Source organism: Zonotrichia leucophrys, chromosome 27, assembly GCF_028769735.1.
Source record: "Zonotrichia leucophrys gambelii isolate GWCS_2022_RI chromosome 27, RI_Zleu_2.0, whole genome shotgun sequence".
NCBI classification, from domain to species: domain Eukaryota; kingdom Metazoa; phylum Chordata; class Aves; order Passeriformes; family Passerellidae; genus Zonotrichia; species Zonotrichia leucophrys.
In genome coordinates, this window is record NC_088196.1 from 1907064 (window position 1) to 1920081 (window position 13018).

A 13018-nucleotide genomic window follows, 5' to 3' on the forward strand; every position below is an offset into this window, starting at 1 on the left:
AAGGCTTGTGGCTTGGACAGAGAGTCTGATGTGATTGGCCATTAATTAAAAACAACCACATGAGACCAATCCCAGATGCACCTGTTGCATTCCACAGCAGCAGATAACCATTGTTTGCATTTTGTTCCTGAGGCCTTTCAGCTTCTCAGGAGGAAAAATCCTAAGGGAAGGATTTTTCATGAAATGTGTCTGTGACACCACAGCATTCAGCTCCTCCTGCTGCTGGAGCTGCTGCCTGTCCCTGTGTCCCCAGGTGTAATGTCCACTGTCCGGTTTTCGGCTGTTTGAAGGGCCTGGAAAGGCCCGGGGTGGCCTTGGGGCAGCCGCGTATCGAAGGACGAGAAGAGGCTTCAGTTCTTCTTTCGGTTTTTATGTTTATTAATTGTTTATCTAAAAGATTTTCTCTCGGCCCGACAGAGCTCTGCTCAGCAGCCAGCCATGAGCACACTGTGCTGCCCTCCGGGCAGTCACCTATCTTTATACCCATGGTTACGTGTACAATATTTATCATTTTCCCCAATCCTTTTTACCCTTATTGCCCAGTGCACTTTTAGTAATGACCAATCCCAAAGTGCCACCATCACCACAGAAGATGGAAGAGAAGAAGAAGAAGAAGGACAGGACACGCCCCAATTCCTCCATCTTACTTCTCTAAACCCCCCTGTACAGAAATCCTAAACCCTGTGTTTCACTCTCTAACTAACTCATCCCTTCACCATTCACCCCGGTGAAACCCTCCTGTCCTCATACAGGTGTCGTCTCCTGTGTAGGATCAAAGTCCAGCCACCAGACACTTCTGGAACATTCCAGGACTCCCGAGCCCCCCAAGGGTGGTCTTGGTGGCACCTCAGTCCTGAGGTGCTGAGATCCCACAGTCCACCTCTGGTGTCTGGAGATGCAGGCAGAGCTTTGTGCTTGTGTTTCCTGTCAGGAGAATGTGTAGGAGCTGTGATTCATCATGTCAGTTCCCTGTTTATCTTCAGAGCTCCTTTGACATCATAATTCTTCCTGTCAGTATTCAAACTTCATTTTACTGGCAGGCCCGTGGTGGTGAATGTTTGGTTTGGAGTCAGCCGTGGTTCCACCCACTCTGCTGGGGCTCTGGGGGGTGTGCACTGCCCTGCTCAGCAGGAACTGCAGCTCTGCAGGTGTCCTGCACCTCTGTGCCCTCTTTGGGTGCTGAGCTCTGGGCTCAGAGAGATTTTGGTGATGCTGGCAGGGGGCTCTGTACAAATCAGGAATGACACAGGGTTGCTGCAGAACGTGCCTTGAGCTGTTTGATTTTCCAGCATCAGCCTCATTCCATGGTTATGACAATGGGAAGATGCCAGCAGCTCACATCCCAGACAGCAGACTAAGAATTTAATGTTACAACTCACTTTATAAGTTTTTTGACCAATCACACAAAGCAAAAGCACACTGACAGCAGTTCTATCCAACCACTATAAGCACACATCCCTTTAGTTAAAGCAATGCTTATTTCAAATACAATACCCACTTGTAAGCCTTAAAACACAACACACAGAGCTCCATTATTAAGCTTAAAACTTCCTGATATCTCACTAGATAAACTTTTCTGTACCTTAGAGAGTTATTCTAGCCAAGAGTTAATACACAGATCATTGTTCTCTTTGTCTTTGCTTTTCTGCAGTTTAAATAATTTTTCTGCTGACCTGTCTCATGGCTGCTGCTTAGCTCTAATCACAGTTCTGCTGCCTCTGGGCCTGCCTTTTGCAGCTTTCCCAAAACCTTCTAATTTTGTGGATTCCCACACTTTGGTGCCCAGCAGCTGGTACAGGAAAGCTTGGGTGCTTTGTGGAGCAGGGATCCCCATCTTAAAGATGAAGAAATGGAAATTTCTGGTACCCAGAGTTGTCACATTTCTTAACACTGCTCTGGCAGCACCTGAGGGGCAGAAATTCCATCTCTGTGCACCTGCATGTGCATGGGATGTGTATCTGTGTCTGTTGGAGATTTTTGAACATCCAGTGCTTGAACAATATTTGTCTTGTACAAACCTGTGAGAACAGGGCACAGAACCAAACCTGCCTCAGCTTTAGAGGCTGTTTCATAATCTCTTGCTCAGCATTAGGAAATGAAGTGAGTTCAGTTGTCGTGGATGAGGAACATCTTTGCCTTAGCACTTAATGTTTCAGCTTTTCTCAGTACCAGCTGTCAGCAGTGCTCCTCAGTCATTGCCACCATGTGATTTTCCTTGGCTTCCTGTTCCATCAGCCTCAATGATTCACAAGAGGTGAATTGACAAAACATGACAGGTGTGGTTTATGTGTGAAAATATCCAAATAACAGCATCACTTTCTGGGTTTTAGCAGGGGTTTGGACTGGATGATCTCCAGAGGGCCCTTCCAACTATTCTGTGATTTTGTGAACATGTGAGTTTTGTATTTTCTGTGGAGGAAAACGAGTCCTTGCAGCTTTGGAAGAAAAAAACTCACAGTGAGATTTATCAGGTCCTGGTTTCCTCTTGGCAATCAGAAGGAATGCTGCAGCAGGTCTGGGTCTGATAGCAGGTGCTGCCTGGCTGGGGATGGATGCTGGGGATGCTTTAGCAGTGTGCAGGCACCTCCTCAGGACTCTGCTGTCCTTGGAGTCTCCTCTTGGCATAAACCAGAACAAAACCTGGAGAAGAGGAGGCTCAGAGGTGCTTTTGCTCTCTGCACCTTCCTGGAGGGAGGTTGGAGCCAGGTGGGGTTGGTCTCTGACAGAACCACAGGACACAGTCTCAAGCTACACATGCATAAACCTCCCTACATCAGGGCAGGTGTAGGTTGGGTATTAGGAAGAAATTTTTTCACCAAAAGAATAATAAAGTACTGGAATGTTCTTCCCAGGGAGGTGGTACAATCACCATCTCTGGATGTGTGGTAAAAAAGACTGGACCTGGTTGAGGTGTTAGGGTATAGGTTGGACTTGATGAGGTTTTTCTCCCAAGCTCATTATTCTGTGATTCTGGGATTTTGTGATTTTGTGTTTCTGTGGTTCAGTGGTTCTTTGATTCTGGGATTCAGTGATCCTGGGATTCTGGGATTGATTCTGGGACTCTGGTATTCTGTAATTCTGTGATTCTCTGGTTCTGGGATTCTGTGATTCTGGAATTCTGGGATTCTCTGGTTCTGGGATTCTGTGAATTCAGTGGTTCTGTGATTGTGTGATTCTGGCATTTTGTGTTTCTGTGGTTCTGTGATTCTGGGATTTTGTGTTTCTGGGATTCTGTTGTTCTGTGTTCTGTGATTCTGTGAATTCTGTGATTCAGTGGTTCTGTGTTTCTGTGATTCTGTAGTTCTGTGTTTCTGTGATTCTGGGATTCTGGGATTCAGTGATTCTGGGATTCCGTGGTCTGTGATTCTGGGATTCTGGGATTCTGTGATTCTCTGGTTCTGTGATTCTGTGAATTTAGTGGTTCTGTGATTCAGTGGTTTTGTGATTGTGGGATTTTGTGTTTCTGTGATTCTGTGAATTCTGTGATTCAGTGGTTCTGTGTTTCTGTGATTCTCTGGTTCTGTGGTTCTGTCATTCTGGGATTCTGTGATTCTGTTCTCTGGTTCTGAGATTCTGTAATTCAATGATTCTGGGGTTCTGGGATTCTGTGGTTTTGTGATTCTGGGAATTTGTGTTTCTGTGATTCTGGGATTCTGTGATTTTGTGATTCTGTGGTCTGTGATTCTGGGGTTCTGTGATTCTCTGGTTCTGTGGTTCTGTGATTCTGTGATTCTGTGAATTCTGTGATTCAGTGGTTCTGTGTTTTTGTGATTCTGTTGTTCTGTGGTTCTGTCATTCTGGGATTCTGTGATTCTGTGATTCTGTTCTGTGGTTCTGTGTTTCTTGACTGTCTTTCTGTGTCTCTGTGATTTTTTTTTTTCTTTCTTTCTGTGACTGTGTCTCTGTGATTCTGTGTTTCTGTGGTTCTGTGATTGATTCTGTGTTTCTGTGACTGTGGTTCTGTGACTCTGTGTTTCAGTTATTCTGTGTTTCTGTTCCCAGCACAGACAGGAGCAGCAGCTTGCCTGGCTGCCGTTTATCACTGAGGATTAAAAATGCACTCGAGGACTAGTGCTGTAAAAAGATTTAATCCAGGAGCTCTGTGTCCCCTTTCCTCCAGAAATATCCCCTGTAATGCCTTTTATCAGGGCATGTCCTTCCCAAAACTGTGCCCTGCAGATGGGAGCAGCAGTGATAAAATGGTGAATGTCTGCTGTGGAGTGCCCCAAGCCCAGAGGACTGTGCAGCTCATAAATCCACTGATGTCACATATTTTATTACAAGAACATTTGAGTTCAGATAGATAAATCTGCTTCAGGCCTGAAAATGGAATCTTTTTTGGTTGTCACATATGTCAAGGGCAATTGAGCATTATTTAGTGAAAGTAATGAGTTGGTCCTTTTGTAAATAGCAAATATCTGAGACAAATCACAGTGTGCCATAAAAGCTGATCTGAACTGTAGAGCAGGCTGGGGGGAATTTCTCTGATTCTTGTGCCAGAGGAAGGCAGAGCAGGGCAGGAACTCCTGAAATGATTCAGATGTGTGTGTTGGGATCAGTGCATTTCCTGTGCTTGCTGCTGGGGTTTAAGGGTGGTTTAAGAGAAAATCCCTCCTGAATTACTTTCAGCAATAGGTTGAGGCTGTCAAGTAGTTTCTGTTGCACTGCCTGCAAATATGTATCTGCTTTGATTCTCCAAATGACACCTTGGGGAGCAAGTTCAGCTTTTCCCCAAATAAAATGTCTTCTAACATCCTGTTTTCCCATCCCTTTCTCCATTCTGGAGGCATTTTGATCACAATTTTCATCGTTCAGCCCTTGTTCTGTGATGTAATTCTGCAGGAGCAGGTGGGATGAGGGTGTAGGATGGAGCTGAGATCCCTCTGTGTGTCCATCCTGCCTCATGATGGGGATGGGCAGCTTGGGCAGGCAAAATTAAACTTGGCAAATTAAAAGCTTATTGCAGTTTTTAATTGCTGATTGATGAGTAACAGTGGAAAGGGCAAAAACGAGCAGATACTTCTGAAAAATGATTGGTCCTCTGACATTAGAGAATAAAAACATAGAGAGGACTCCCCCACAAAATTTGTTGCAGTAATTTTTTCATAGTGATAATCTGGAATTAACTATTTTATCTGATTTTCTTCTCTGTGTTATGGACCTGGGATGGGAAATATTCCCATGTGATATTTCTTTTGAGAAGTGGTACAAAGGGATTGTGGGGTTGGATAGCAGCTGGCTGAGCTCAAACCTTCCTGTGGCCTCTCCCTGCACTGGGTGAAGGGGTTTGTGCAGAATGGACATGCTGAAATTCCAGTTTTCTGAGTAGGGAAGAGGGAAGGTCACATCTTTATCCCTCCTTTCTTCCTCACATGGGCTCTGTGACCCAGCACTGACACAGGGTTGTAGGGAATGCTCTGGCTCCAGGCTGCTTTTCCTTAGCACCTTCCAGAAAATCCCAATTCCCTGTGCAAGAAACACCTTCCAGGGAATGCTGATCACTCCTGCTTTGTGCCATGGTTCACCTGCAGGTTAACAGAGTTTGCCTTGCAGGCTTTGTCCCAGCTGATTTTAAAGTATTTGTGCAGCTAGGGTGGAAAATACAAAGTACATAGTCGTCCCAAAATACAGAGCTTTGGGGTACAAAAACTGAAATTCCAGTGGAAGAGGGAAGGTCACATCTTCATCCCTCCCTTCCTCTCCACATGGGCTCTGTGACCCAGCCCAGCACTGACACAGGGTTGTAGGGAATGCTTTGGCTCCAGGCTGCTTTTCCTTAGCACCTTCCAGAAAATCCCAATTCCCTGTGCAAGAAACACCTTCCAGGGAATGCTGATCACTCCTGCCCTGTGCCAGGATTCACCTGCAAGTTAACAGAGTTTGCCTTGCAGGCTTTGTCCCAGCTGATTTTAAAGTATTTGTGTAGCTAGGGTGGAAAATACAAAGTACATAACAGTCCCAAAATGCAGAGCTTTGGGATACAAAAACTGAAATTCCAGTTTTTTGAGTTATGCTCAGGGAAGAGGGAAGGTCACATCTTTATCCCTCCTTCCTCCCCACATGGGCTCTGTGACCCAGCACTGACACAGGGTTGTAGGGAATGCTCTGGCTCCAGGCTGCTTTTCCTTAGCACCTTCCAGAAGATTCCAATGCTACTGTGCAAGAAACACCTTCCAGGGAATGCTGATCACTCCTGCCCTGTGCCAGGATTCACCTGCAAGTTAACAGAGTTTGCCTTGCAGGCTTTGTCCCAGCTGATTTTAAAGTATTTGTGTAGCTAGGGTGGAAAATACAAAGTAAATAACAGTCCCAAAATGCAGAGCTTTGGGGTACAAACACCTGTGCTGTGTGGAAATGTTTGGAGGAACCTGGGAGAGGAGCCTGTGGGCTCTGAGAGTGTGCCACGACTCAGGAGATCTTTTTTTGTGCTTTTGCAGAAGACTTGAGGCTTGGCTTGGTAAAGGAAAAACAGAATTTATTTGATATTTTCTCCAATTTTCTCCGATCAATTTTATTGATATTTGCTCCTCTCTTGCAGCCTATGCAAGCAGCGAGGTGTCCCACTGATGAGCTGTCCTTAACCAACTGTGCTGTGGTCAATGAGAAGGACTTCCAGTCTGGGCAGTAAGTGTGCACTGTTGCTCTTTCAGCTTTTAACCAAAAAGGAATTGTTTTCAAAATTCGTGTGACATTTCAGGTGTGGAAAGGTGAGCACAGCAGTTTGATTAACAAAACTTGTGTGTCTTTAGGGATCAGAACTTTCAGTGTGGCTCTTTCTGGAAATGGCAGCTACTGGAACAAGGGTGGCTGTTTCTCTAAAGGATTTCTTTCTTGGGAACTGCATCTGCTTAACTAACAGAATAATTGTTTAATGAAGTAATTCTTGTGATAATTTTGGTTTTGGTTTTGCTGTTATACAGTGAGAATATTTGAACTATTTCAAAAACGTTTTTATCATTTTATTGTGTAACTTGGGGCATCCTCTCACTTTCATATCATATGGTGTTGCAACACACACACTGCAACAATATGGGAATGCTGAGCAGAGCCAGGAGAACTTTCTTTTCTCAGGGTTTTCATGAACAAAAGGGAGAAGCAGCCAGAGTGTCAGCACCCCAAACTGGATTCTTTAATTGCAATTTTGGGGTGACTGATGGAACCAAACTCTGGGGTTTACTTCTGTTAGGTGGAAAACACCTGCATTGTTCAGCTCAGCCCACACAGAAAGGTTTTGCATTGCAAGAATCCAATTCACATACTCAGATTCTTTGCTTTGCTGCAAAGAATCTAGGGAAGAAAAAGAATCTAGGGAAGTTTTGACAGATTTTACTATGTAGGTTGGAGACAGAAGTCATTAATTTCAGCTGAAAGGGAAAATCACATGCAGCACAAGGGCTTGGGTTTGAAAAATGGGAAAATGTTCAAGGAGATACTGAATGATATGATAAAGGAGATACTGAATGATATGATGAAGGAGACACTGAATGATTTGCCCACCTTTATATAAAATACCTGCTGAGGGTGGGGAGCTGAGCAGTGCTGAGCTGCAGTGCAGGGGTGTGCTCAGTCTGTCTGTGCTGTCAGCCAGCCCTGCTGCCCTGGCACCTCTCATGGCTCTGCAGGGATGAACTGAGCTGTGATTTCATGAGCCCAACTGGAGCACAAAATGCCAAAACCAAAGAGAAAGAACTCTTCTTTCTCAGGGTTTTCATGCACAAGAACAAAAGGGAGAAGCAGCCAGAGTGTGAGCACCACAAACTGGATTCCTTAATTGCAGTTTTGGGGTGGCTGATGGAACCAAACTCTGGGGTTTACTTCTGTTAGGTGGAAAACACCTGCATTGTTCAGCTCAGCCCACACAGAGGGGTTTTGGATTTCAAGAAGCCAATTGACATAGTCAGATTCTTTGCTTTGCTGCAGCTTTAGGGAAGCTCTGACAGATTTTAGTAGATAGGTTGTAGACAGAAGTCATTAATTTCAGCTAAAAGGGAAAATCACATGCAGCACAAGGGCTTGGGTTTGAAAAATGGGAAAAATGTTCAAGGAGATAGTGAATGATACGATAAAGGAAATACTGAATGATTTGCCCACCTTTATATAAAATACCTGCTGAGGGTGGGGAGCTCAGCAGTGCTGAGCTGCAGTGCAGGGGTGTATTCAGGACCTGCCTGCCTGTCTGCTCTGCTGCCCTGGCACCTCTCATGGCTCTGCAGGGATGAACTGAGCTGTGATTTCATGAGCCCAACTGGAGCACAAAATGCCAAACCCAAACAAAACCCACCCTCTAAACCAACAGAACTTTTTGGGTCAGAAGCAGGCAAAAGTGGCTGCTTGGGCAGAAAAGTCTCCTGGTCATTTCAAAGTTTGGTTTCTCCCAGGTTGATCTTTTTTTCAACTTAATTGAGTTACAAAAATACCTGTACTGAGCATTGTACCTCATGCATTATAAAAACTTTAATTTCCTCCAGAATGGATGTCCTGCAGGGACCCAGCTGCCAGCCCTGCAGCCGGCTGTGCTCCTTTTGCTTCCAGAACCTTCTCTGCTGGCATTTGTGGCAGCATGCAGGGAGCAGTGCCCTGGGATGTGCTGCCTCAGCAGGCTGGGTGTGATTCTGGCTGTTCCTGTGCCCCTGGGAGCTGTTTATTTCCAGCAGTGCTGCTCACACACCAGCAGAGTGTTTGGTCAGGAGCAGATGCTGCAGATGCTGTGAAGTGGCAGAGGGAGCAGGGGCAGTGCTGGAGCTGGTGCTGCATTGCAGATCCCTGGGGCCATCCCTGGCTCTGGATCTCCTGGAGCCAGCCCTGCTGCAGATCCCTGGGGCCATCCCTGGCTTCAGATCCCCTGGAGCCAGATCTGGCTTTAGATTGTCGCCACACATCTTTTATGAAAAATCCTTTCCTTAGGATTTTTTCTTCCTGAGAAACTGAAAAGCCTCAGGAACAAAATGTAAACAATTATTATCTGCTGCTGTGGAATGCAACAAGTAGATTTTGATTAACCCATGTTGGATGTTTCTAATTAATGGCCAATCACAGTCAGCTGGCTCAGACTCTCTGTCCCAGCCACAAACCTTTGTTATCCATTCTTTTTTCTATTCTTAGCCAGCCTTCTGATGAAATCCTTTCTTCTATTCTTTAAGTATAGTTTTAATATAATATCTATCATAATATAATAAATCAAGCCTTCTGAAATATGGAATCAGATTGTTGTCTCTTCCCTCATCCAAGAGCCCCTGTGAACTCTCTCACATTAGATCCCTGGGCCAGCCCTGCTGCAGATCCCCTGGCTCTGGTCCCTCACCACATTTCCTGCTCAGGAGGGTTTTTGGTGGTACCTCCACAAGGGTTCTGCTCTGTTTGCAGCTGGGGGTGTAGAGCTGGAGTTTGCCCTTGGATCAAGGAGATGCTTTAACCCCAGGGTGCTGCTGAAGATCTTGTCGTGCTTTGTCGGATCTCAGGATCTCAGTCCTGAGGTGCCGAGCCACTGAGAGCACCCTTGGGGGGCTCGGGAGTCCTGGAATGTTCCAGAAGTGTCTGGTGGCTGGACTTTGACTCTACACAGGAGACGACACCTGTATGAGGACAGGAGGGTTTCACCGGGGTGAATGGTGAAGGGATTGGTTAATTAGAGAGGGAAACACAGGGTTTAAGATTGCTGTACAGGGGGGTTTAGAGAAGTAAGATGGAGGAATTGGGGCGTGTCCTGTCCTTCTTCTTCTTCTTCTTCTCTCCATCTTCTGTGGTGATGGTGGCACTTTGGGATTGGTCATTACTAAAAGTCCACCGGACAATAAGAATAAATGGTATTGGGGAAAAATGATAAATATTGTACACGTAACCATGGGTATAAAGATAGGTGGCTGCCAGGAGGGCAGCACAGTGTGCCCATGGCTGGCTGCTGAGCAGAGCTCTGTCAGGCCGAGAGAAAAATCTTTTAGATAAACATTTAATAAACATAAAAACCGAAAGAAGAACTGAAGCCTCTTCTCGTCCTTCGATACGCGGCTGCCCCAAGGCCACCCCGGGCCTTTCCAGGCCCTCCAAACAGCCGAAAACCCAACAGTGCTTCACTCCCTGCACGCTGAGCTGGGCAGGGATGAGTCAGGGATGAGTTCACAGCAGGCCATGCACACACAGTGTGTGCTGTGCAATGCTCTGGGCAGTGGCACCACCTTCAGCTCTGTGCCCTGCTCCTGCCTTGAGTGCAGTTTGGAGAGAGAAACCAGTTCTTGGTGCAGTTTGGATGGAGAAACCAGTTCTGGGTGCAGTTTGGAGAGAGAAACCAGTTCTGGGTGCAGTTTGGAGATAGAAACCAGTTCTTGGTGCAGTTTGGATGGAGGAACCAGTTCTGGGTGCAGTTTGGAGAGAAACCAGTTCTTGGTGCAGTTTGGATGGAGAAACCAGTTCTGGCAGCAGGTGGGGACACAGTCGGGGGTTTGTGTAAGAACTTGTTCTTATTGGCAGTTTGGTTGGAGAAGCCTTGCTGGTGATTGCTGGGTCCAACTGCTGCATGGGAGAGATCCTAGTATCCCTCCTCCAGGAGAGAAACCCTGCTCGTGCTTCAGCCCCAGAGAATCTGATGCATTCACAGGTTAATTCATGTTTGCTGCAGTTTCTTTGGGTTTGCTCAGCCTGGCCAAACTTCCCAGCACTTTCCTGGGCCTGCTTTCCCGGAGCTGGCACCACATGGGTTGGATCTGAGAGGATTTCACACAGAACAGAGCAGCAATTCCTCCTGGAGAGCTCTGGGAGCTGCCTGGCCCTGGTGATTTGTTGTTCCTTTTGTTTGTGTATAACCAGAAGCTCTTCATGAGTTTGAGATTTCCCCTCTGTGAATCCAGCAGCTCTCTGAGCTCCTTCGTGGTGAACATCAGTGTAGGAAAATGAATTTATTTTTGGGCTTATTTTATTTTATTTTATTTTATTTTATTTTATTTTATTTTATTTTATTTTATTTTATTTTATTTTATTTTATTTTATTTTATTTTTTGGGCTGCTGTGGCTCTCAGTTTGGGCTCCCAGTTTGGGCTGCCATGGCTTCCAGTTTAAACTGCCAATGCTCCCAGTTTGTGCTGCCAAGGCTCCCAGTTTGGGCTGCCAATGCTCCCAGTTTGGGCTGCCACAGCTCCCAGTTTGGGCTGTCATAACTCCCAGTTTGTGCTGTCATAACTCCCAGTTTGGGCTGTCATAACTCCCAGTTTGGGCTGCCACAACTCCCAGTTTGGGCTGCCATAACTCCCAGTTTGGACTGTCCTAGCTCCCAGTTTGGGCTGCCGTGGCTCCCAGTTTAAACTGCCATGGCTCCCAGTTTGAGCATCCATGGCTCCCAGTTTGGGCTGCCACAGCTCCAGTTTGTGCTGTCATAGCTCCCAGTTTGGGCTGCCAAGCTCCCAGTTTGGGCTGCCATGGCTCCCAGTTTGGGCTCCCAGTTTGGGCTGCCATGGCTCCCAGTTTGGGCTGCCATAGCTCCCAGTTTGGGCTGCCATAGCTCCCAGTTTGGGCTGCCATAGCTCCCAGTTTGGGCTGCCATAGCTCCCAGTTTGGGCTCCCAGTTTGGGCTGCCACAACTCCCAGTTTGGGCTGCCATAACTCCCAGTTTGGGCTGCCAGTTTGGGCTGCCACAGCTCCCAGTTTGGGCTTCCTGGCTCCCAGTCTGGGCTTCCTGGCTCCCAGTTTGGGCTGCCATAGCTCCAGTTTGGCGCCAATGCTCCCAGTTTGGGCTGCTGTGGCTCCCAGTTTAACTGCCATTACTCCCAGTTTGTGCTTCCATAGCTCCCAGTCTGGGCTGCCAGAGCTCCCAGTTTGGGCTGTCCTAGCTCCCAGTTTGTGCTGCCAATGCTCCCAGTTTGGGCTCCCAGTTTGGGCTGCAATAGCTCCCAGTTTGGGCTGCCATGGCTCCCAGTTTGGGCTGCCATGGCTCCCAGTTTGGGTTTCCTGGCTCCCAGTTTGTGCTGCCAATGCTCCCAGTTTGAGCATTCACGGCTCCCAGTTTGGGCTGCTGTGGCTCCCAGTTTGGGCTGCCACGGCTCCCAGTTTGGGCTGCCATTGCTCCCAGTTTGTGCTGCACAGCTCCCAGTTTGGGCTGCCACGCTCCCAGTTTGTGCTGCCAATGCTCCCAGTTTGGGCTGCCACGGCTCCCAGTTTGGGCTGCCACAGCTCCCAGTTTGGGCTGTCATGGCTCCCAGTTTGGGCTGCCATAGCTCCCAGTTTGGGCTGCCATGGCTCCCAGTTTGGGCTGTCCTAGCTCCCAGTTTGGGCTGCCACAGCTCCCAGTTTGGGCTCCCAGTTTGGGCTGTCCTAGCTCCCAGTTTGTGCTGCCACAGCTCCCAGTTTGGGCTGCCATAGCTCCCAGTTTGGGTTGCCATAACTCCCAGTTTGGGCTGCTCCCAGTTTGGGCTTCCACAGCTCCCAGTTTGGGCTGTCCTAGCTCCCAGTTTGTGCTTCCACAGCTCCCAGTTTGGGCTGCCATGGCTCCCAGTTTGGGCTGCCACGGCTCCCAGTTTGGGCTCCCAGTTTGGGCTGTCCTAGCTCCCAGTTTGGGCTGCCAGAGCTCCCAGTTTGGGCTTTCATGGCTCCCAGTTTGTGCTGCCATAGCTCCCAGTTTGGGCTGCTGTGGCTCCCAGTTTGAGCATCCACGGCTCCCAGTTTGGGCTGTCATAGCTCCCAGTTTGGGCTGCCATGGCTCCCAGTTTGGGCTGTCATGGCTCCCAGTTTGGGCTGCCATAGCTCCCAGTTTGGGCTGCCACGGCTCCCAGTTTGGGCTGCAATAGCTCCAGGTTTGGGCTGCCATGGCTCCCAGTTTAAACTGCCATGGCTCCCAGTTTGAGCATCCACGGCTCCCAGTTTGGGCTGCCATAGCTCCCAGTTTGGGCTGCCATGGCTCCCAGTTTGGGCTGCCATGGCTCCCAGTTTGAGCATCCACGGCTCCCAGTTTGGGCTGTCCTAGCTCCCAGTTTGGGCTCCCAGTTTGGGCAGCCACAGCTCCCAGTTTGGGCTCCCAGTTAGTGCTGCCAGAGCG

General features: G+C 47.8%; 1 protein-coding gene across 2 annotated transcripts in view; it reads left to right on the forward strand.

Moving 5' to 3' along the window:
- The window catches only part of NSF (N-ethylmaleimide sensitive factor, vesicle fusing ATPase), an 86655-nt gene that overhangs the window by 10246 nt on the left and 63391 nt on the right, over positions 1–13018 (forward strand). For both annotated transcript variants that reach the window (XM_064733840.1, XM_064733839.1), the window contains exon 2: positions 6539–6624. In XM_064733840.1, coding sequence (XP_064589910.1) covers positions 6539–6624 — 86 coding nt within the window. The remainder of the gene's footprint in view (positions 1–6538; positions 6625–13018) is intronic.